Source organism: Gallus gallus, chromosome 3 (assembly GCF_016699485.2).
Source record: "Gallus gallus isolate bGalGal1 chromosome 3, bGalGal1.mat.broiler.GRCg7b, whole genome shotgun sequence".
NCBI classification, from domain to species: Eukaryota; Metazoa; Chordata; class Aves; order Galliformes; family Phasianidae; genus Gallus; species Gallus gallus.
Window position 1 is genome coordinate 39,985,551 of NC_052534.1, and position 24,326 is coordinate 40,009,876.

A 24,326-nucleotide genomic window follows, 5' to 3' on the forward strand; every position below is an offset into this window, starting at 1 on the left:
CACATCCCAGCAAGAGGTCAGTGCTGAGCCACGCGCATTATCCAGCCTGGTCCTTGGGGGGTCACAGGCACGTGGCATGGGGGAAATCTCTCCTTCAGTTGCTGGCAAAGAGATACTGTATCCTCACTTAAGTTTTCTCTTGTGAGGTTTCTGCTTCCTTCGTGGATTGGGGTTTCAAGCAGGCGATGTGCGTTTAGCTTTTTCTGCAAATGCCACTCACTTGGCATGTGGGTGATGGTTCCAGTGGGTACCACCGGTGGTGCAGCTGAAGCTTGGCAAGGCAGGGTCAGAGCAGCAAGGACAAATTGCTGTTAGCATTCAGCAGAGATGCCTGGAGCCCACGTCCCTGTGCTCAGCCCGAGGGGCAGCTGGAGGCACTGCCCGGGGTGGTGGGGGCAGCAGGGCCCTTCCCTTTCTGTGCTGGGGACCTGGGGGCTCTGTCTGCACTCTGTTCTTTCAGAAGAATACATATCTGTACTCAGTGGCCGGGTAAAGGCGTTGGGTTTTCAGTCTATAATAGTCTGAGAGTGAGAACGTGTAATTTATCTGTGGGTATTTTCTCCACGCCCTTTCACCCACACAAACTGCTGGAGCTATTCTAGAAAAGAACGAGGCAGAAAAGCAACCGGTAATATATCTGACTGTATTTCAAAGTTGCTGATTGTAAACAAACATCGTTGAAGAAATAAATTCACATGACAAGATATCAGAGTGATACTATAAACCCATTTTGTTATTGTTGCCACACTTCACATTTTTGGAACTCAGAATTTAGCTCATGGTGTACAAAACTTGTAAAAATTTATTGCAAGCGTGCCTTTTGTGTAGAACAAAACCGGTGTCACAAAAGTAGTTCCCTGTCCCATGCAGAAACACAGCTGTGGATCACTCTGTGAAGAGGTCACACGCATGCATTTCCCCGAAAGACGTGGCTGTTAGAAAACTGCTCGGAGAAATTAAAAGAAAGGAAAGGAAAAGAAAGCAATTGCAGTGTATGCTTTACCTCTGGAATTTACATTTTCAACAGAAATCACTGGCATTTTTTTTAGGAATATGGAACTTTGCAGCAGAATTGCAATCGCTGATGTGAGCACAGCCCAAAGGAGCTGTTTTGAAAGCGCTCTGACAGCTGAGGCCAACCTTTGTGTTTGGTGCAGTTGCCGCATTAGATGGAATGTCACTTTAGCATTTTAAATATGAATTAGAGTGAGATGTGGACGGGGAGATTCCTTCTCCAGAATTCCCCTCGCTCCCATCTCTCCCACGGTACCCCCTCAGCCTCCCTCCCTCGCGCTCCCTGCTCTGTGACTACCGATGTGCACAGTGTAAGCAAAGGCATGGAGCGAAGCCAGCAGTGGAGTGGCTGTGCAGAGCGGTTGTATTAAACATCAGCCTTTCCTTTTGGACTGATGGCAGCAGGGGAGGGGGAGCGCACGTGCTGACAGATAAGTTAGAAGGAATCATCTGGCTCCTCTCCTCTGCGTGCCCAGCCTCTTCTGTTCCCTCTGCCTCTTCGTTGCACCAATTAGCCTCACCTGTGGCAAAAATCTTTGTTTTGTTTTGTTCCCGATCTCTCTTCAGAACATGGGGTAAAGTTATTTTTAGTTTCTGTACTGAAATGCCAGGCAAATATTTGGCTTATGAACAGAGGAAAAATCCAGGCTGCAAAGGTAAGTGTGAGACCTGCAATTTGTTTTCCATCAAATGAGTAACTTGGTTTCACAGAGAGATGCAAATAGTTCAGCACGTTTTGCACACACCTTGGCACAGATTAATTGAAGAAAAAGGACTACATCGTGACTTTGACACCAAGTGGGTTGAGGCTCTGGACAGATGAACCTAGTGTACTGGGCTCTGCTTCATTGTTTCTAGGCTTCTTTTGGTAACCAGTGAAATTGAGTGCTCTGTTTGAAATCCAGAGCGTTCTGTAAATACTTGAAGAGTAGAAGTGTTTGCAGGCTTTTTGATTCTAATGAACAGAGGTGTATGGGCGCTCATCTTACCTCTCTCCACTTATCCAATTGGATCCTGAATGTTCCAGCCCTACAGCACGGTGCCATGGTCCTTTCCCACTAGGTTCTCCATCCAGATTCCCCAAGCATTCCAGGATTGCTGCAGTTACATCAAATGAGCACTTTTGCCGAGTAATGTTTTCACGGATAGAATTTTTGCACTACACATTGTGTGGACCACTTTGACATCTAATGCTAGCAGTCGTTACTTCGGAAGAGTGATACAAAAGGGATTTACCACATAAGGCCTTTCTGTGATACCTAACAGCTGCTCACCAGCCCTATCAGACTGGTAAGTGTGAAGGGTTTAAATAAAAGGGGAAAAAAAACCAAGGAAAAAGAAAACCAAACCACTGACAAGAAAAACACACCATAACCCCTTGGACAGCGCTGAGAGCTGTCACAGCCATTCCAATGGGAGCAGTGGGTAGGCGATGCCAATATCTCTTGAGCCCATATGAAACCTAGTAGGGCAGCACTAATGGGGCAAAACGGGAACACCTTCACAGTGACTGCAATTAGTAAAGGCTTCAGAACCAATACCCTGTTTCATCTGTGATTTTCAAAATATCAGGGAGGATCAGCAAAGTGATACTACAAAAGTAAATGGAAAGGACAACTCTGTGTTGTCACCTCTTCCAGACTGACCAAGAGCTGGTGGGATGATCGGGATGGGCTTCGAAGGCTTTGTTGGCCAGTGAAGTTCTTCAGGGCTACATTTTGGAAGAATTAAGAATTTTTGTACGGAAGCGTGGATATTCTCAGCTGTTCCCCAACAGTGAGATGACCACAAAAGGGCCATTCCAGTTCGAGTTCATAATGCTTCTGCAAAGAAAGGTAGGTTTGGGAAGAGCCTTTACAAGAAGAAATATATACCGAGTAGCACTGGCAACAGGCTTACATCTGAGCAGGTGATGAGCTCTGTGCAAAATAGCCTAGTTAATGAAGGCCAAATACAGAAATGTTTTGAAGCTGAAGTTTCTCACCTTTCAAAACATCGCTAACATTTTTTTTGACACTTGCATGTTTTTCTCAACCAGACTGAGATGTATTCACGTTTTACAGACGATCTCACACCAGTCATAGCAATCAGAAATTGCTGCGGAACATTCCACAGCAGGGATGGATGGAAGACTTCATACTTTCCTCAAGACAGCTTTAGTAATTATTTCTCTGAATTCTGCACTGATGACTAGTCTACAGCAGAGCTTTGGATTCTCTGTTTATTTTCCTGCTCCGTGCTCCCCTGGCAGGCTGGGCTGCTCTGTTTTATTCAGCTTTCTCTTACCTTCAGCACAGCTTGGTTTTGACTCATATAGGCCTATATGTGCAAAGAACCTGTGCTGTGCTCCCACAGCCCTTGCTGCAGAGCAGGATGATGTCTGTCCTGCTCTCAGTTTTAGTTTGGAAAAGCACATCTGACAAAGACCAAAGTTGCTGTAAACGCAGAACATGGACATAATCAGCAGGATTGCAAGCCCCATTTTGCAGTTTCATCGTGCCTTTATCTCTGCTGTGCCTCACTGATTACAAAGGGGAAAGCTCCTATATGAAGGAATAATGGTGTCTGATGACTACCGCCGTCGTAAGAGCACTTTCCAAGAGGTAGACACACAGAGCTATCAGTGCAGAATAAACCTCTGCTCATCACTGAAATCAGCTGCAGGACTAGTGGATGCTAAGACATGCAAGACACAGAGCCAGAGGAGGCCTCTTTAACTACCCACCGGCTCAAGGCAGTCTACTAAATGCTAGAAGGAAAAAAAAGCCCTTCAGCAAAAATAAAAAGCCACAGCCACAGAAGCACAGCTGAAGGTGATGAAAGGCCTTGGAGTTGCTTTCCTTCATGCCAGTCTGGAAATGGGTGAATGTATTTTTCTGAAGAAAACAAAGTTGTGCCTATTAGCGGCACTGGGATGTCACTGTAAATGAAGAAGAGCTGGGGCCAGAGAAAAGAAACGGAAAACGGAGAAGAGGTGTCTTTAAATTGTGCCCTAGTGTCAAGTGCACAAATGGGCTGAAGTAAAAAATGGCAGAGTTTCTGCAAGCCCTTGGAGCATTTTTCAACTAAGACAACAGCAGAGGAAGCCATTTCACGGTGGCTTCTGAGCTCTTGTCATGTTGTTATATTATGTACTAGGAAAGAAATGCTTTCCAAGAATGGATCGTGGCAGGACAGACATTTCTTGAAAGAAGCACTGTGCATAGAAGGCGGTCAGTATGTCTCACTGATGGTCTCGGTTCTCTGAAACAGAGTTTGCATACCATAATTAAATCGTTTCCAGAAGTACAGGTGAATGAAAATTCAGTTCAGCAGGAGGGACGTGAGTCTTCCTGATCCCATGTCTACTTCAGCTTCAAACTCTCTTTCCTAGAGAAAAGCACAGAGGTTCCTCTGTGACCCGGTGGCATTTTTGCTGTCTTTCAGCCACTGCTGAGCTTTAAGACCTCTTACCCAGATTGTCTCAAGGACACGTAAAGAAAGAAGATAGAAAAGTTTGGTGTCGTTTCACAAGCCATTGCACAATTAACACACACGCGCACAGTACAACTAGCATCCTTGCACTACTTTGAGACTAAATCTTTTTTTCCCTTTACCTAGGGAGAAGCTTTAGTGTTACAGGCGGGTGGGAAAACCAACTCTGAGTCAGCCAGTTTGCAGTAAAGGAAATGCTACAGAATGTGAGCTGCGATTAACAAACTTCTGCTTTTTAATCTCATTCAATTTCTTCCTTAATTACTTTGCTGTTTGTTCTTTTTCTAATAGTAAGTTAGAGAAAGTGCAAGATGCTTTTTTAACAAGGAGAAATCCTAACTCTCCTCAACCTCATCCACTCCAAATCAACAGACGGAGAAGATAAGGTGGAACAGTTATCTGTGGATATAAACTATGCTTTGGTGGGTTCTGCTTGTTGGCTTTCAGAGCCAAAATTCAGGCATTTTGTACATATAAATATATATAACTATTTCTGCTTACTTATGGAATGTTTGTGCATGCTTAGGGCACCAGTTCAAAATGATGAAGGATGGTTAAGGCTAAGAAAATGAAATTCATTGCAAAGCTATAATTTTGTTTAGATTTTTCTCCTTTGCAAAAGGAGACTAAAGCATCTTCCCTGTAATAGTCAGCCACTGTGTAATCCCCCATCAACACCAATTCTAGGGAAAACTACTCAGGACCCAGTCCCTGAGGCAAAAAGCTAGGACCTCGTCATTTTAGCTCAAGTAATCCACATAATTAACAACAAAAGTTGGTAGAAAAACTCAATGTTCCAAAGCCTTGGACCTACTGACACCTGAAAAAAGGAAAGGCATTTTCTAAATGGGAAGGCATAGATCCAGGCCTTCAAGCATACACAGTAATGATGTAACACTTTGCAAAGGGCCCCAGCTCTAGCTGAAGGGGCTACGACATAGCTGGAGAGTGCTGTGCTCGCTCCTTGGACATGCAAAGCAGCTCCCAGGAAGCCCTGCAAGCCTCTCCATTGCTGCTGGGGGCATCAGCATCTTGCAAATGCTCTGGTCTAGCAGGGGAATGGAAGGAAGCTGGGCTCACAGCAGCTACTGTTCATGCAACGTTTGACCTGCAGAGTTCCTGCCACACCTTTCCTTACTACCCTGACTCTGACTGCCATGTAAACTTACAGGGCAAAATGAAGTTGTCACTACTCATCCTGTCACAATGAAAGTCGATAATGCCTGAGCAGAGAGCTCGCAACAATAACACCGTTTGCCTTCAGGTATCTCTGTGGAGTTTCTTAAATGGAATCTGAGGGCTGGACGTTAGTTTTCCATGTTTCACGCTAGCCTCTCCTTCCCCCTCCCCCTCCCCAGGATATTTAGAAGACTGGTAAGACCCAGCCACACCACACATTCAGTCTGCAGAAGGATCATCTCCATTCCCTGCTGGGACAAGAAGATTTGAGCTCATCCTCCATAGCCCAGCATTACCAAGGACTTACAGCGGTACAAACCCTCCCCTTCTTCTTGAGCCTCTGAGGCCTTCAGTGCACATGGTTGTAACCTCTGCTATTCTCTTTTCCAGGATGGAGACGCTGTGGACTGAGAATTGAAAACAGGCGCTTAAGAAACCTGCAGTTTGTCACTTATCTTGTGGCTGGCAGGCCGAGCAGGACAGGTGGGGCGGTCTCTGGGTTGTACTGCAAGCAGAACCACCAAGGTGTTGGCTGTCCCTTTACTTTCCCTGCAACCAGGTGAGATCTGCCTAAGCTTACTCCAAAACTCAAGACATTGGTGGAAACAGAAAGCTGTAAGTGCAAGGATTCTGCTTGGGCCAGTCAATAATTTACCAGCCCCTCGCTGATTTGTGCAGTAGGCATTTGCAGTGCCTTGGCATCTCTGATGGCCATAGCAATGGAAATCAGGGAGCTCTGAAATTCATATTCGTGACCCTTTATATAAACTGGTGAGGTTTATACTGATCATTAAATCAATCAATTGCTCCATTCCTCTTAAATCAGCCCAAGTCATTCTTTGGTAAAACTTCTCAGGAAATGCTAAGCTTGGGGACCAAAAATCAGTCACTCCTTTAAGCAACATGGTTTATGCCCTGTAAGTTAATACAATCCTGTCCGTTTCCATCACTGCTAACCTTTAGAATACAAAGGGTTTTTTGGTAATTGAGCTGTGGACTGAAATCAATAATGTGTAGAGGGCAGGGCAGTATTTCACCTCCATATCTCCTGTTTCAACCATACTTCCCTCTCTCTCCACTGCTTCCCAAAGCTTTACTGCCTTCAGATTCCACCAACGCCAAACTGTAGCAGCTCAGCCACAGGCACCAAGCACATGACGATGCTTGTCCTCTACAGTGTGACTCAGAACAGGTGAACTCTTTGGGCTTGCTCTGTTTTAGTGATGTTTAACTTCTGTCTGCAACTGGACTTTTTGCAAAACACAATGCTATGTTATTTTTGATAAACAAGTCTGCTTAATTACAGCTACTGCAACAAGCCCTGTGTTCTAGTGAGAAGAATTCCTACAGAACATCCTGCAGTGATAATGTGATACATGCAGCTATCAGTGAATTATTTTCTTCCTGCCAACTCTGTGCCAAATGAAGTTCCAAAATGGACTGAAAAGTCTTGACACTTATAAAAGGAAATTAAACAGTTTTTGTTATCCACTTAACAGTCCATTATGTTAGACTTTAAAGCAACAGACAAGACAGTTGAAATCAAGAAAAAATATAATTGTTACGCTCTTATTTCTGACCTGTATACCAACCATGGCAGTTAAGATGTGAGGCAGTATTAATTCACTCACTGTTCATGTATAAAATGTTTCATCTTGGTTTAAAAAAAATAAATCAGTGTCATGTTTTTCCATTTCAAATTTACTCATGTATTTGGTTTCTTCTAATCTTGCTGTGTTCTATAGGGGATCAAATTGCCTTACGCTTTAAAAAGAAAAAAAGAAAGGAAAGTCTTAACCAGTTCTCAGCTCCTGGCTGCCTGCCTTAAAGGTTCTGTTTGTCAATATGCCTATTTGGGGTTAGTGTCTCAGAACTGCTTCTTTTAGCACACTGTGAGGACAGCAACGATTCCTACAAGGTGGTTGGCACTCTCAACCACAGCCCACAGTACAGACTTACACTACTTGTCCCGGAATTGAGTAACTCCAAATAAGGTACAGAGTTCTATGCAATGCCCACCTGGGCCTGCTGAGCTATCTCAGCTTGTGGCAAGCACTGAGCCCAAGCATGACTTTACAAGATGACCCTGTTTAATGAATAGCATTGAGAGACAACTAATTTGAGTCCATTTCCGGTGTACAGATACCCACGGGGCATTCACATATGCAATTCTGTGTCAGCGTTTCTTGTGGCACTTTCTGTGGAACATGTTTACATCCAGCTGCTACTAGGAACAAAGTTTCCACCTCTCTAATGGCATCACTTGGTGTTTTTGGAGAAGGACAGCACTGGTGGTGTCAGAAGTTCCTTCTTTGCTGTTCCAGGTGTGGTATTTTCTTCTGCTTACCTTCCACCTCCTGCCTATGCCACCAAGAACATTACATCAATGGGAGGGTGAGGTGTCTTCCAAGCCCAGAAGCTCCTTTACAAGTCTTTCACCGAACTGTGCACGGCTATACCTCGTCACATGGTAGGCCTCTGACATTTTGTAGAGGATGTAGGCATTGTTTATAGCAATGCTGATAGCAAACCAGAATACTTGCTGCCAGGTCTTGTTTGGTTTGTGAGAAATAAAATACCTACAAAGCCAAGAGAAAAGGCAACAAACAAACAAATAAACAAACAGTATTCAGCCACCACTTTCATCTGGAAGGCAAGAAATAACCCTAGAAGAAGATTATGCAAAAGGGAAGCAGGACCAGTACTTACTGCCAAGTGAAAGCATGATCTTCAAGAATTTTGTACTTTGTATTTGAAATCACTTACAGTTAGTTGTCTGTCTCTACAGTTCTGGAAATTTCTAGCAGTGTCCTTATTTCAGAAGCCAAAACCTCAGCAGCATTCACCTCTGCACACAGCAAAAAAACTGATGCTATACTCCTAGAGCTTGCCTGTGACAAACACCCGAGTGCTGGGAGCCATTGGTCTGAATCCCTTCAGACTGTAACTAAAATAGAAGACTCAGGCCCGTTAGGTTACGGTTTAGGGAAGACTGTTGATGCCTCTCCTCTCAATTGTTTCAATTGTAGGAGAAAAATTATTTCTGCTGTTGTCAACAGTATGTGGGATGACATGGGGGCAGAGATAGAGCACCTCCTCTCCACATGGCAGAAGAACTAGGACAGACTGACAACCTTATATTTAGGCTCTGACTAATTCTAGGACTACCAGAATATTCTCTTCAGTCATAAAATTTTCCACTTTTCTGTTTTCATTTTTTTTAGTAATCACTTAAATCTACTACCTCATCTCTTTCTTTGTGTTGCTTTCCACACACCAAATTCTTTCTACTTCGCTCAGATTAACTTAGAAAATCTGCTGCTTTTTCTCCTCAGTTTTTAGCTCATGAAATCATCTGCATCTCACTGCTACTCCCACAGCCAAGCTTCCCCACTGCTGTTATACTTGTCTCTGTTTCTACATTACATTAAGAGCTAGCAGTGAGGACACCAAATGGAATTTGGGAGCCCAAATATCTATATTCTGCTCTCCCAATTCAGCTCTGTATTCACAGCTGAGCATCTTCTGGCTCAAGGTGGCTCAAATATCACCAAGACAGATGATCACCACCTGTTGATAGGAGTGGAGAGCTGAGCTATCCTGAGAGACTTGGAGACCTTTGCTGAATTTTCAACTTAGCCTTGAATTTGATGTGGCCAAGAACATCATCAGCCTCCTGGCTCATCTTCCCAACTCCTCTTATAAGTCATTTTCAAGATGCTAAGAACATGAGACTCATAATTTTCTTTTTTTGGACTGATAGGTAGGTAGATAGAGCCAAAGCGAGACTAGCAGGTCTTATGAGGTTATTCAAAAGGTGAAAGGAAGCAGTAAGAAATGCAATGTGTTTAATGATGAGTGCTCATTCATCACTTTACTCCTGCAGAGATTCCCTACAGCATGGCTAGCAATGCAACTCTCAGCATTGTGCAGAGCCAGATTCTGATCTTTGACTGGAACAAGCCTTTTGACAGAAATGAATTAAGTGAAAGCAGGACTGGGCTCTCAGCTGCAGTTCCACATGGAGAACTCAGTCCAGCCATGGGGAAGGAATGAAAGAAAGAAACTCCCTCATCCCCAGCCCATTCTCACTTACTTGCTGTATTTGTCGTCGTATTTGCAGATATAGCTAAGGTGAGCAGCAAATGCTTCAACCGCCAAAGGGCATGGAATTTCTCCACTTTTTCTCTTAATTATAACTCCTGCATCAATTAGAAACACAACAGTTTTAAAACCACACGATAGGTGTAGCCTTTGAAAGATACAGTTTACATACATTGAGCATTAGAAGATAAATTTTTGCAAGTTTCTGTCCCAAAACTGAGAGACGGCCCCTCTGTTACCTGGAATGGAGATGCTAACCTGATGTTTTTTTCATTGGTAGTACATTGAACAAGGGAAAAAGGAAGATGAATCAATATTTAGTTGGAGGTGAAAAGGTGTTAGGGAGACAAATGTTCTCACCACATTTCAGGAAAAAAACCCACTAGCCTAGTCCCACAGCAGCCCACTACCAATAGCGTGTTAATGTCTCTTCTGTTAGTTCACAAGGAATTGCGGTCAACTCTAGAGCTGTGACTTGGTATTTCCTGCTTTGAACTCCAACAGTCCTAAACAGGTCCCTTGAAATGAGCTCCTTCCTCAGATCTGCCTGTGAAGACCAAGAGCAACAGGGTTTCTACTCCAGTGGGTACTACTTGGCAAAACCAAACCAAACCAAACCAAACCAAAACCAACAAGAATAGCCTCAGTTTGTTCAGTGTGTCTTTCACCTGGCTTTTTCCAACAGCCAGTTCCACAGTATTTACGCGCCCAATGCTCTCACAAGAAACTGCCCCAGCTCTTTGCTTTGTTACTCCAGGCTGTAGAAGGGACGGATGAATGAAATAAACTTCTGGTACCTTATTGAGTCTGTTCCCTCATTTCCTCATTTTTGACTTCATGTTCCTTCAGCAATTGATAGTCAGGTCTACAAGGCATGGGCCACCTCTTGCTACATGGCTACAGCTTACTGTCTAGGGATGATCCCTGCTCCCCGCTGGGCACAACAGTGTTTTTCTCCAACTCTAGAGAAGCAAAGGTTTGGCTGCATTCTTTCTCAGCATTGTTTCAGTACAGATATGATCCTGGGCTTCCTCACTTCTCCAGCCCACAAACTCCTATTTCCATCCTTCTGCCAAGTCCTTTAGTCATCCCTCAAATGCTCCTCACGTTCCGATTGCAGACTTCACCATTTCATTCCTTCAGCTGGAAGTCTCATTCCATCCATTATCTCTGTCAAGCCCCCCGTGCTGTTCTAGCTGGCAGGCTCTATTTTGAAGCAAGACTTATGACACATACTAAATGTCATGTTACTGCTGAGCCCTGCAGCAATTTATTTGGGGTTTTTAAATTCTAATTTTTCATGAGTGCAAAACAATATCACCTTTAAAACGTTCAACACCTTCACCTCTTCCCCTCTAGAGCAGGGTGTAAATGCCCTCTCTCTTCTCCCCCTCCTCTGTTCCTCTGGAGAATTTATATTTCTTTTGCTATTTGCTTTGTATTCACAGTCCTTAACAGTGCATTGTGACGGCAGCTATGTGGGCACCACACACTCCCTCTCACTTTCTATTATATTCTGTGCAACATTCCTCTGTACTGAGAACATTAAGTAGCTTCATATGCACCTTATTTTTATGGCCTTCTCTAGGCTTGTTCTGTAGCCACAGGGCTGCCCCTCCAGGGAGGCAACTGCTGGAGCTGGGTCATTTGTAGCTGCAGGTCTCTGTGGCAGGAGGCCCCAAGCAAGCTGACTCACCGGCACCTCCGATGAGTTATTTCCCCTCCTGGTCCTCCCTCAGCATCACTATGCTCAGTCCTTGGCAGCCTTCCAGGGGAGCACACCGCCTGCGCTGCAGCCCGCGCCTGCCTTCTCCTGCCTGCCTGCTGCTCTGGTGCAGGCTGCTGGCATCAGCTTTAGGTTTGGATTGTTCCACGTTCCAAATGCTGTATGACTTTTGATCTGGATGTAAATCTGCTACAGTTCTTTATGAGAGCTGCAGACAGGCAGCTTTGCACAAGGCTTAATGTTCAAGGGCTTGTCCTCGTTCCATCCTAACTCACCGGACTTGGACACAACCCCATGATTTCAATCTCACAAAGGATATGTGTAAATTTAAGGTTATAATCCTAGAGCTTCCCCGTCCTGAAACGTATTTTTTAACATTCCGCTTCTTGGCCCAGACTTCCCAATTTAGCAATTAGAATTTTTTCAGGAAACAAATCTGTCAGCAGACAGTCCTTACTCCAGCTCCTCCAGGACTGAGAACCACAGTGGGGCTTGCTTATAAAAGCAGTGTACACAAATGCAATGCTTCCACAGCATCTCCCATCCTTCTGTTGTCCCCTCTGTACAATCTTCAAGGCAGGGTGGACAGAAAAGGCACAGACAGCAAGGAGAAGCTAATGCGAGCTTCCTAGGGAACTGCAGCATTTGATACTGGCTGTGTCAGTAGGATGTTATTAGCACCTGGCTCCTGATCGTGCTTCCTTCTTGTCGTTACCACTGTCTCCTCTCCAGCTGCCTCTCCGTGCTCCCCTTGTCTCTCTTTAGCTTTCTATCTAGTCCATACGCCTAAGTGCTAAACCCTACGTCTACCTTTTACCACCACCAGTCACTGGTGAGATGCTACCATGTCACCTGTAGCTTTTTGGTCCTTTCCCTCTGCACGTGTAGCTCAAACTTCATTTTCTATCATTAGCTAATGTCTAATGTATATCTAGTTTCCAAGTAGAGCTGGCATCTGCTAAAGCTCTTCTCAAAAAGAAGCTACTTCTCAAAAGTATCTTGGGTTCAATACGTTTTTGCTTAAATATAATACGCTTGAAAGAAAGCAGCCCAGCCCCCTAATAGCTTGCAAAGGAGCTGATGCTTCCAGCTCTGCATGCTGCCAAAGCCATGAGATTTTTCATGGTCTCCAGCAGGCTGGGAACACTACATAACACCAGGGACCCTGAGGCTCCCCATTCCCTCCATAGACCAGAAATCCCAGGATTCCTTGAGTTCCTGGTCATCCTGCCGTGCAGCAAGTGAGGTTGCTGCCTTCTCTGTCATGCTTTGTTAAAAAAATAATAAAAAAAATAGCGAGGATTTTTGTTATTTCTAGAACACAGTTCTGGAGATGTGTGGAAAGCAGGCTCCAGATCTTGAGTGGAAAACAAAATGCAGCTATGTCCCCCAGATAGGAAGGTTTGGACCAGCATATCACCTGGTTTACATTAAGAGTAACCTTTTACTCTCTGGGATCCCCAATCTCTTTTGACTTCTGCAGTACTGACACGAAGGAAAATTCAACTCAAGTTAAAGCTTAAGTGAAATTAAAAAAACACTGAATTTCGTTCTAGGCAGAAAATTCGTACTTCATAGCAGAGTAAACAGGACTTTTTTTGCAAGACTAAGGGAGTAAGACTCATCCTTTAGCATCCAAGATGATGTATTACGACACACTGTTTCAAAACATCTATAATAAATAATGTGCTGCATCTAAGAATAGCATTCATAGATCAACTGTGACAAGAGTACTGCCCTCCCAGTGCCTCTGGCTTGGGTGGTATTTGCCCTCCAGGTATATGCGAGGTTTACCTTCCCTACTTTCCTTTAAATTGCAATACAGAGCTCACTATTAGCTACACCCACCTCTGTTCTCACTCTAGGTTTTGCTTCGTCCATCTTGCCTTCTATGTTTTTATGTTTTCTTTTCATGGTCTCTCCACTCTCACTAACATTTATGTTCAATGTGGAAGTGCCCTATTTATTGTCAAGTAATCCCACTCGCTCCAGTCTCTGTCTGACTGCTCCATGTAGGTTTCACTCCCGTTTACTCCTTACTCCTCTCCCATTTAAAACACTTGCTCAGCAGGTCTGTGCTTCAGGATTGCCTCAAGGAACACAGATTTCTTCCTCCTCCATGTTTATATCGTTTGGAGGAGACTTTGGTGGTCAAGTTGCCTTAAACCACTCTTGCTGCACTGACTTCAGAGATGCCAAATCAGAGGCAAGCAATCTGGTCTCTTACTCTCCTGCTGAACCTCCATCTGTTCTCAGATCTTCACTGGAGATTCTGTTCTCCCCACTGCAGCTCTGAAAAGCCCTCTCAGTTTTCTGCTCTGATTCACCCTGAACTATCTTGGCTGTCCCATCAGGCATTTGGTGAGCACTGTATTGGGCAGTTCTTGCCCAACACGTGCACAAGTCCTCACCTAAGAACCTTAAACCACCTTGCACATGCAACCTACAATCCTGCTTACGCTAGAACCTGCCCAAAGTCATTCACAGACAGAACTACTCACGCTGCTGTGTGCTGCCCGGGAGGGCTACCACCAACTTCAGCCTGCTCATGGGCCCTCTCTGAAAGGGACAATTAGCACTGACCCTTACAAAGAGAACAGTTTTCTAACTAACATTTATGCATTACAACTGCAGGCTCCACGCTAGCACAGACTATCTGACATTTAGTGATAACTCTTACACATCCAGCACACTTGACAAAGTGAACGCAGGAGGCAGCACAAATCCTGACTGTGACTGCTCTCATGGGGCAGCACTGTTCCAGAGTCTGGCTTTGGAAGTACCACTGAAGTGTCGCTTCTCCTTCACGTGCGTGTTTTTGGCATCAGCTCTCAGACACCAGCTCGCCCTGTCACCAAAGCCCACCTGCTGCATAGCTGGTGGTAGAGATGGTGGTGGGGCTCAGAAAGTGAGCGTGCGTGATGCCTGTGAACTGGTGGCTTTACACTTAGTGGTTTGTCTCAGGCAGTTACGCATAGTTCTGAGTAATAAAATGAAGAGCAACTGAAGCAACATTTTCATCGATGTTGATTTTCAAAGAGTTAGGTTGTCATGTTGCATCATATAGTTTCTAAATGATCTTTAAAATATTTATATATTTTTGAAATGGAACATATTTTAGTCATCGAGAAGCTTTTTGCCATCATTTGAACTATTCAAGTCATCTGTTTTTGTTTCTTTTCATCAACTGCTAAAATCAATTAAACATAACAGGAAGCCTTAATTTGCTTCTGGCAAAAAGACGTTTGTTTGTGACTGAGTTTTTACTGGATAAGATAAATTAATTGTAGGACCTACTCTGAGCTGTAAGTACATCATGTCGTTTCTTATTTTTTCTACAGCAGCAATCCCATGAAATGTTTGGCAAATGTGACTAGTATAGCATCACACCACAACACTCCCCTTCTCTGACCATCAGCAGAGATAACAGCTTTATACCTAAAAGGATGCAGTCTTTACCAGTACAGGCAAAGGATGCTGCATTAGCAATAGGCTTTTAACCTTTGTGTGGGAAAATATAATAGCTGTAAGAAGACACAAAAGGGAAGTCATCACTACTGCAATCATTTCTCTAGGATATTATGATCAAGCTCTTTGTTCAGGCTTATAATCAAACTCCATGACTCATCTTGCCTTGTCACTTAAAGCATGTGCACTTTCCACATGAGCAGCAGGAATATTGCTTACCTTGTTGGACCGGTGAATAGGCGTTAGTCAGAAAACGGAAGTGCCCTTTGTTGTACCAGCAGATCAAGGACATGTTTCCCTTCATTCTTATTCTGTATTGTCCTCTGGACTGGGGAGTGTCAGGGTTGTTCAACATGGATGGAGGTAGGCCTGTACAGTCGCTCTTCCTGGCGCTCAGCAACCCACAGCAGTAAATCTCTGCATGTGAAAAAAGCACTCCCTATCAGCAAAACAGCACATGGACCCAAAATATTCTTCAAAACATGTTTTAAATTGGGCTGAAAAATATAAGCAGTGATATGTATTATGGAATAAAGAAGAATTTATGATCTAAGAGAGTCTCTGATGTTTAACTGAGAGGATAAATTGTGGAGGGAGCAAGGAGGGAAAGAAAGCTGTAATATCTTTGCTGTTAACTAACATAAATTCCCCTACATTGCTCCTATTATACTTTTCATAATATACACAGCTGACAAACCCTGGTTTGATCTGCTGCTTCACTGTGCCATCCAGTTCTTGCTCTTTATCTTGGCATTTCTTGCACCTGCATAATCTAGTTTGTTGAAATCATGGATAAGCAATTAAGAGCTACTGAAACCATGGGTCAATTAAAAAAAAAAATGCATGCTCTAAATGATGAAGAAGATGGAAACACAAAGTTTCATGAGAACAGATTTTAGGGAAAGGAGACAAAAATCCTGTGGTAGGTTTTCTTTTGTTGGTCATCAGGTTCCTACCAAGCCACGCTCTCATTCTCCTCCTCAGCAGGAGAGGGAGAGAACATACAATGCACAAGCTCAGGAGTTGAGATAAGCACAGGTAGGTCATTCATCAGTTACTGTCACAGGCAAAACGGACTTGGTCTGGGGAAGGTTAATTTGACAACTGATAAGAGAGTAGGACTGTGAGAATTAAAACCAAACTATAAGCTCCCCCCACAGCCCTTATTCCCTGGCTCATCTTAGCTCCCATTTCTCCTCCTGAATAACATCCAATGCCACAAAGTACATCTCAGTGCAGCCAGGTAGGAACAGACAAGATTTGAAGACTCCATTAATAATGAAAATGCTTGAACTTCTCACTCGGTCATGAAATAATAATGGTCTGCTTTCAAGGAGAAGGAGATCTTCTCAAGCAAGTTAATTAAACTCGAGGAAATCTTGGACGGAAATTTCCTCAGTGTCCCTAGGCTTTGCTTTAACCCACCTGTGTGGAGAAAATGGATGGGCATGGAAGCAGGTGACATCTGTGCACATCATTCATATGGCAGCTGAGGTCTGTGGTAGTCTAAAGCTAATACATCAGCTAAGACCGTTTAATCAATTTTTTCATCATGCTTAATTTTCCACAGCGGATAATTGGATATCCTTAAAGGGGAAATGCTATGACAGATTACAGTTTCTGGATTCCAAAGAGCACATTACCTGCATTCTTGGATTTCCACCTACGTGATCCTTCTGCTTCTGTCTGTCTGTAACGATGCAAGTTTTGGAGGGCAGGTGCAGCCTTTGCCCTTGGTTCATACAGTGCCTGGCATTCTAAGCATACTCAGTAGCTAGGGTTCACAGACAATATAGGAATACTAATACAGTAATAGCAAATACTCAAGGATTCATCTAGTTTTTGTGGGCACATCTGTGAGGATCTAAGACTTTTCCATCAGAAATCTAAGACACTCATGTCAGAAGAAGGTCAACCAACACAGCACTGGGGCTGCTTTATTCTGAAAGAGGAAGGCGCTTCATTGGTTATTTCTAAGGGAAGAAATCAATCCATGGAAATCTATAATTTCCCTCTACAAAAGACAAGAAAAGCCTGATGGTAACAGGCCTAGAATCAATACAGGAGGAATTGCACCTGCTTTTATTTATTTATTTATCTTGCTATAAGGTACACAAATGCTGTAGAGGTCATGGAGGTCATGTTCCTGCAAACATAGGTGTTAACATACTACATTTTTAAAAGCTTTTTTCCAGCCAATAGTAAGACTTTCCTGCTCTAATAACGCATGAGCCTGAGAAGTTTCCTGAGCTGCCTAAGGTTTATGACTCACTGAAGGGTGATAGTAACCCTCTCCAGGAGACTGCAGCAGTATAAAATCAAGCCAATAACTACATTATTGCGCTAGAGCTTCAAAATAGTAACAGACATCTCTGAAACCCCATAATAATTAATTGCAGCTTTCCCTTTAGCTCAGGCAGTAAGCCTGGAGAAAGCCCTCAGCAGATATTTCAATCCTCACACAGAATAATGGGAACCATTTCCTCTCTCAGGAGCACACAGCATAACCTCCCTGCTACACAGCAAAGAAAGGCACAACACTTCTGCAGATTTACCGGTGTCTCTCATCGTGGATGACACTCTTAATCTATAGAGTTTTTAAAAAACACCCAGTTACTATAGCATTAGAAGCAATAAAAATTAAGCCCAAATGGGTCAATGAAGTTTTTGCATGTAGTTAAGTCTAAATCACAACAGGCATTTGCTGCATGCACAGGAGACAAGGAGATAGGCTCTCCACTGTACAGTAACTGTACAGAAATGCAAACAACTAAGCTAGCTTGGGCAGTGACTACAGCAACAAGATAAAGTGTGGCAGAGTGACCCAGGTTCATTTTCAGGGTCTCCAGGCCACAGAGAGCTTGTGTGGAAGCCTATTTCACCATGTATTCCAATGGTGCAGATGGTACTGAAGTCAGGTCAGGCAAAAGTACACATTTTTCAATCATGTATCTTGCATGCGACAGTGTGTCATGTTAGAGACAGGGAGACTGTTGCCTGTTGCAACAAGGAGACTTGAGTTTGCTTTAGTCCATGTGCTTGGAGTTAAAGGATCCTGCAACCATTCTGTAAGCACCGTGGTCACCCAATCTGGCTGCTCCTGCAGCTTGAGTCCAGCTGCTCCTGCTGGTTTAGAAATCACGACAAGGACTTTTAGGGTTCATATCCTCAAGGGAAACGTGGGACATTGGGATGTGCTGTCCTCTGTAGGGAACAACACTTTTGATTTGAGGAGTGAAAAGGAATATGCACTATGAATGACTGTCACAGCAAATAACAGCAGCTGTCTGCTCAATGAACAGAGAATTTGGGGCATCTCAGTGCAGGTTTCCAGTTCTATTCAGAAGCCAGAAAAAGAAATGTTTTGAATGTTCCTTGAAAAAGAAAATGAATCTATTCAGGTTTTAGATTTTGAAATAGATCAAAGTTCCCAGTCTTATTTTCTGAAGTTTTCTCATCTCTTGCTATCTCCAAAGACCTTAGAATTATATTCATTGATAGCCCTTTATATTACTAGATGCATATTCTGTACTGTGGTACAGTGAAGGTGCTACATAGCAGGCATTCTAAAAAGAACGCCGTGATTTTTGCAGTAATGCATGTGTGCCATAGGAGAAGCTAACAATAGTTATAGTTCCACAAAAGTCTTCATAGGATCATAGGACCTGATAGATTATAGGATAATTCAGGTTGGAAGGCAACTCAGGAGGCCTCCAGCCCAAACCCCTACTGAAAGCAGGATCAGCTCTGAGGGCAGACAGGACTGCTTTATCTTGTCTGGGATTGAAAGCCTCCAAGGATGGAAACTGCAACTCCTCTCCAGGCAGTCAGCTTCACTGTCCTCAGAAAATCCTCATATCTAATCTGAACTAATTCTTTTGTTCCAGCTTATATCTTTTGTCTCTCATCTTTTCGCAATGAACTACTGAAGAACTGGCTCCATCCTCTTGATAACCTCCTCAGGGTATGGGAAGGGTGCTTCTGGGTCCCTCCTGAAGCCTTCACTTCTCAGGGCTAAGCAAGCACAGTTCCCTCCTCAGGGTGGAACAGTGTGCCCAGGTGGCCAAGAGGGCCAATTCTATCCTGGCCTGCATTAGAAATAGTGTGGCCAGCAGGAGCAGGAAGGTAGTGAGGCTGCACCACGAGTACTGTGTTCAGTTTCAAGCTCCTCAATACAAGAAAGACATTGAGGCCCTGGAATGTGTCCAGAGAAGGGCAACGAAACTGGTGAGGGGTCTGGAGCACAAATCTTATGAGGAGCGGCTGAAGAAGCTGGGGTTGTTCAGTCTGGAGAAGAGGAGGCTCAGGGGAGACCTCATTGCACTCTACAACTTCCTGAAGAAAGGTTATGATGAGGAGGTTTGCTTTGACGAGCAAACAGGCCCTGAGGAAATGGCCACAAGTTGTACCAGAGGAGGTTTAGATAAGTAAAAACTTTTTCTCTTAGAGAGTGGCCAGGTGCTGGAATGGCCTGCCCAGGGAGGTGGTGGAGTCGCTGTCCCTGGCAGCATTCAAGAGGCATCTGGATGAGCAGCTACAAGATATGGTTTAGTGGCTTGTGGTAGCAATGGTAATGGGAGGACGGTTGGACTAGATGATCTTGTAGATCCTTCCCAACCTTGTGATTCTATGATTCTACGATCACTCCCATTTTTAAGAAAGGGAAAAAGGATGACCTTGGGACCTATAGGCCAGTTACACACACCTCTGTGCCTGGAAAGATCATGGAGTGGATCCTCCTAGAAGAGATGTTAAGGCACATGCGAGATGTGGAGGTGATCCAAGACAACCAGTACGGCTTCAATCGAGAGCAGATCATGCCTCACCAATCTGGTGGCGTTCTATGATGGAGTGATGACACAAGTGGACAAAGGGAAAGGCAAATGATGTCATCTACCTGCACTTCTGCAAGGCATTTGACATGGTCCCTCCACCATATCCTTCTCTCTAAATTGTAGAGGTACGTGGATTTGAAGATTGGACCGTTAGGTGGATAGAGAAGTGGTTGGACTGTCGCAGCTGGAGGGTTGTTGTCAACGGCTCTACGTCCAAGTAGAGGCTGGTCACAAATAGTGTCCCCCAGGGATCCATCTTGGGACCAGTGCTCTTCAACATCTTTATTAGTGACACAGACAGAGGGATTGAGTGTACCATCCAGAAGTTTGCTGCTGACACCTAGCTGAGTGGTGCAGTTGGCACAATAGAAGGGAGGGACAGCAGTCAGGGGGACCTCGACACACCTGAAAAGCGGGCACATGAGGTATGACAAAGCAAGTGCAAGCTGCTGCACTTGGGTTGAAGCAATACAAGTTATGAATACAGACTGGGAGAACTCACAGAGAGCAGTACTGTGGAGAAGGACTTGGGGGTCCTCATAGATGAAAAGCCAGACATGAGCCAGCAGTGTATACTTGCAGCCGAGAAGGCTAACTGTATCCAGGGCTACTTCAAAAGAGGGGGGACCAGAAGGGCAAGGGAGGGGATTGTCCGTTTCTATTCTGCCCTTGTGAAGCCCCATTTGCAGAACTGTGTACAGGCCTGGGGCCCCCAGCAGGGAAAGGATGCAGAGCTGTTGGAGTGCGTCCAGACAAGGGCCACAAAGATGATCTAAGGGCTGGAGTACTTCTCCTGTGAAGAAAGGTTAAGGGAGTTGGGCTTGTTTAGCTTGGAGAAGAGAAGGCTATGGGCAGATCTCACTGCAGCCTTTCAGTACTTGAAGGGAGCTTACAAGTAGGAGGAGGACCAAGTTGATGTGATAGTGATAGGACAATGGGGAGTGGCTTTAAACTAAAAGAGGAGAGATTTAGGTTAGATGTTAGGAATAAATTTTTTACTCAGAGGGTGGTGGGGAGCTGGAAGAGATTGCTCAGGTAGGTTATAGATGTCCCTTCTCTGAAGGTTCAAGGCCAGTTTGGATGGGGTCCTGGGCAGCCTGATCCAATGGTTGACAGCCCTGCCCAAGTCAGGCGGTTTAGAACTAGATGATATTTAAGGTCCCCTCCAACCTAAGCCATTCCATGATTCCATAATATAGAAACTCCAAGTTATTTTTCAGAGCCAGTAAGGGAAGTGATAGAGTGTACCAGATCAGAAATTTAATTTTGCAAGCAGCTGTCAAATACTGGAAATGTCTCATGAAGCAATATAACAGACCATGAGTCAAACTGAAATCAATATAGTAATAGAATATTGGATCAGATAGTAAGTCCAAATTGCATGTGGTAAAAACATTATTACCGAATGTTCTACCTGCTAGAAATTGTTAATTAGAATTATCTGCTCAGTGTAAAGCCCATGAGTAATTTACTTCTGTAAACAATGTGAATTATCTGTAAATAGATAACATGCAACTGGTTTAGTAGCCACATACCTTTTCCACTGGGGTTATGGACTAATGGGGTCATGCCATATTTGTCTTTGTCCTTTCCCAGCTGAGCACAAACAGTGTGACTTTTTGTCTGTCACTCTTCATGCTTAAACCTGACACGTTTCATGTGTAACGAGTATGTGGAATATCCTGTATTTTTTCAGACTATTCATTTTGCATTCTAGTTTTGTTAGTCTTAAAAATGTAATGGTTATAACTGACTAAAGATGAAAACAGTCATTTTCAACAGAACAGAAGAGCAATTCCAATGCACCATAAATACGCTCAACTTTTTCCCATATGGCTGTTTGCACCATTTCGAAAATCCACAACTTCTTTTGTGATAATACAGTGGTATCCTACTGCAATCTGTGAGCTTCCAGTTTACCTAAAATATCTTAGGAGCTAAATTCTGCACCTGTAACAGCCCTCAGTGTCAGTGTAGTTTGAAATACAGGACTGAGGGGCACAACAACAGCACTGGTATAGCTGACTGGTGTTCTCGTTTCAGATGAGAATCAAAATATTGTCTCAATCCCAAGTTGCTCCCCTTTGCTTTGGAGCACACTGCATTACTATAATGGTACAGGTGAGTTTAAACTCCGCAATGGAAAATATGCCAAAAGCAAAAGTCAGTCATCAGCCATGCACTGAAAAAGGGAACAGTCCTGTAGCCTCCAACAGGGTGCATCCCCAAGTGTTTCATGTACCACACTGACCCTGAAAGGCTTTACTGACTGAACAACTAGCTGAGAATTACACTGAGATGACTTTTATCTGATTGCCAGAGCGCAAGAGCTCATAATTCAAGGGGAGTCACAAGTCTTTAGCACCTCTAAAGGCAAGGTAGCATGCAGCTATCTCACATAAGGTGAGGAGGCATTTGACAGAAAAGATGTCCTGAGGTCACTCTGCACTAGCAAGATACTGACAGGAAGAGCCATGCTCATGTAACAAAGGGCATTCTCCTGGCAAATGCAGAGTTTTTATGCTTTCCAACTACCAACTTTCCTACCAGGGCTTATTTGTACTAGCAAAAAGCTGAACTACGCTAGAGCTTTTGCAACAACATAAAACTGTCCCCCCAAGTCACATCTAACTGACACTAAACCAGCAAGGACTTCTAAAGACACAACTTTAAGGATTCATTGCATCCCTTGTCTTTTAGCAACAGGAACAGGAAAACCACAGGCAGATAGGGAAATGCCTTGAAAAGTCCCCTAGGTCATACAGAAAATCAGACCTCACATTTCTAAGGCAAAGACCAAAAGTCAGGGCTTTAAATACTTCCATTTTAGCTTGGAAGATTTAAAGAGCATGGATGGAACTTAAAAAGCACTCTTCATACTTTCCATGAATGAGATCTCTCCCTAGGGATGACCGACTTACCCATATATGGAATTGAGATCTCACTGAAGCCTTTTGGGAGGTTCTTTTTAATTCAATGGCAGGAGGCCTCTAGGCTTGTTATCATTAAAACCCAGTGAGTCACTCAATACATACCTTGCTTCTCAAATTCTTCAAAGAGATTGAGGCTGGTAATGCTTGGGCCAGTGAAGATAATGTAGTTCTTCCCAGAGGCATTCTGACAAAGGCTTTTGGCCACCATACTGTGCAGCTGTGGCTTGTTCTTCAAAGCATCCAGCCCGTCAGCACCACTGCCTTCTTTGAGATGGACGTAAATCTTAAAGGAGAAACAGCGAGAAAAGACAGAAGATTATAATGAATCCAGAGGAAGCAAGATGCAATGGCCAGTGCACCTCCTCAAAGGGAGACGATGTGAAGATCAAGGCAGCAGAGACTTTTAATAATCTGCAAATATCTAAAGCACAGGTGTCCAGTCTTTGGACTTACCCGAGTCACACTGATTGAAAGGAACTGTCCTGGGTCATGTACAAAACATAGAGTATAATTAATGTATATAAATAACAAAACATTTATTTTTTATTTTTTATGAAAACACTAAAAAAATGAACAATAAAAACACAAAACTAGCAGGCTGGATGTGAATGATCTAAAGGCTCTTTTGAAGAGCTCTTGTTTTAAAACTACCCCAGTTAGCTTTCATAGCTACCAATAAACACAGTGTCAGCTTAAGGGCTTCCTGAGGTTCCTGTCACTGTTGTGCAGTTGGAAGATTGTTTGCTTGGCAGGAAAAAAATCTCAAGTCATAAAAAAGATTACGTGTTCTACTGAGTCTGCATAGGCTTTATTGCTGCCAGCAAAGGGAGAGCACAGAAGCTTCAGTTCCAAAAAAAGGCTTCTACAAGATGACCAAAAGGAAATGGCCTGTGAGCTTCCCTGCAGTAATGTTCTGATTTATTTCTGTTGGTAGCAGTCACTTAGGCTGCAGTACAAGTATCTGTGCACCCCTGTAAGTGAGAGGAGCCAGCAATGTACATACTTAACCAGCCAGAACAACCTAATCAAACTCTCCAGGCGCAGCACTAACTCTGAGATCCTTTTAGATCAGGATTTGGAGACAATCCACCAAGACAGACTGAACCAGGAAACAGAGTACAGTGCAATATGCTGCTTTTAATAATGAAATGTCTGGCTCATTTGCAGCAGACTGCAGTCGCTTTAGCATGAGTCCTGCTGCTGTGCAATTCATGCAGCTCTGCATTTCAAGAGAGCTACCACCATCACCTGCAGGTGGACATACATGTTAGAGAGCAGGAATGTTTGTCCCTCAGTAATGTGACTATAATTAACTGAACACAGCACAGTTAGCATACTCACAGCAACCGAAATAGCACTGAAGTAAAGCTCTTCCTTCATTCCTATAGATGATCCTGCTAGAAGAGGAGACTTCTGCATTGCTATGTGCTTTCTGCCTCTGCATGACCCCTCCTTTGTACAGAAGCTTTTGATTTTATTTCACTGACTGTATTTCACAAGTGTAACTTCCACCACAGTTCAACATCTATCAAAATCAGCTAGGTGTCTGACCTTCATCTTGTGAAATTTAGGAGAAATAACTTGCTGGAAAGA

The 24,326-nt window shown here is 43.7% G+C and overlaps 1 protein-coding gene across 1 annotated transcript in view; it reads right to left on the reverse strand.

Annotated features, from left to right (window-relative positions):
* Positions 1–7,203: 7,203 nt before the first annotated feature.
* Positions 7,204–24,326, reverse strand: part of PGBD5 (piggyBac transposable element derived 5) — a 64,959-nt gene continuing 47,836 nt past the window's right edge. Inside the window, exons 4-7 of the mRNA XM_015284385.4 lie at positions 22,836–23,016; positions 15,185–15,382; positions 9,764–9,869; positions 7,204–8,246 (exon numbers count right to left, since the gene is read on the reverse strand). Of these exons, the coding sequence (XP_015139871.3) occupies positions 8,051–8,246; positions 9,764–9,869; positions 15,185–15,382; positions 22,836–23,016 (681 nt within the window). The 3' untranslated portion in view covers positions 7,204–8,050. The remainder of the gene's footprint in view (positions 8,247–9,763; positions 9,870–15,184; positions 15,383–22,835; positions 23,017–24,326) is intronic.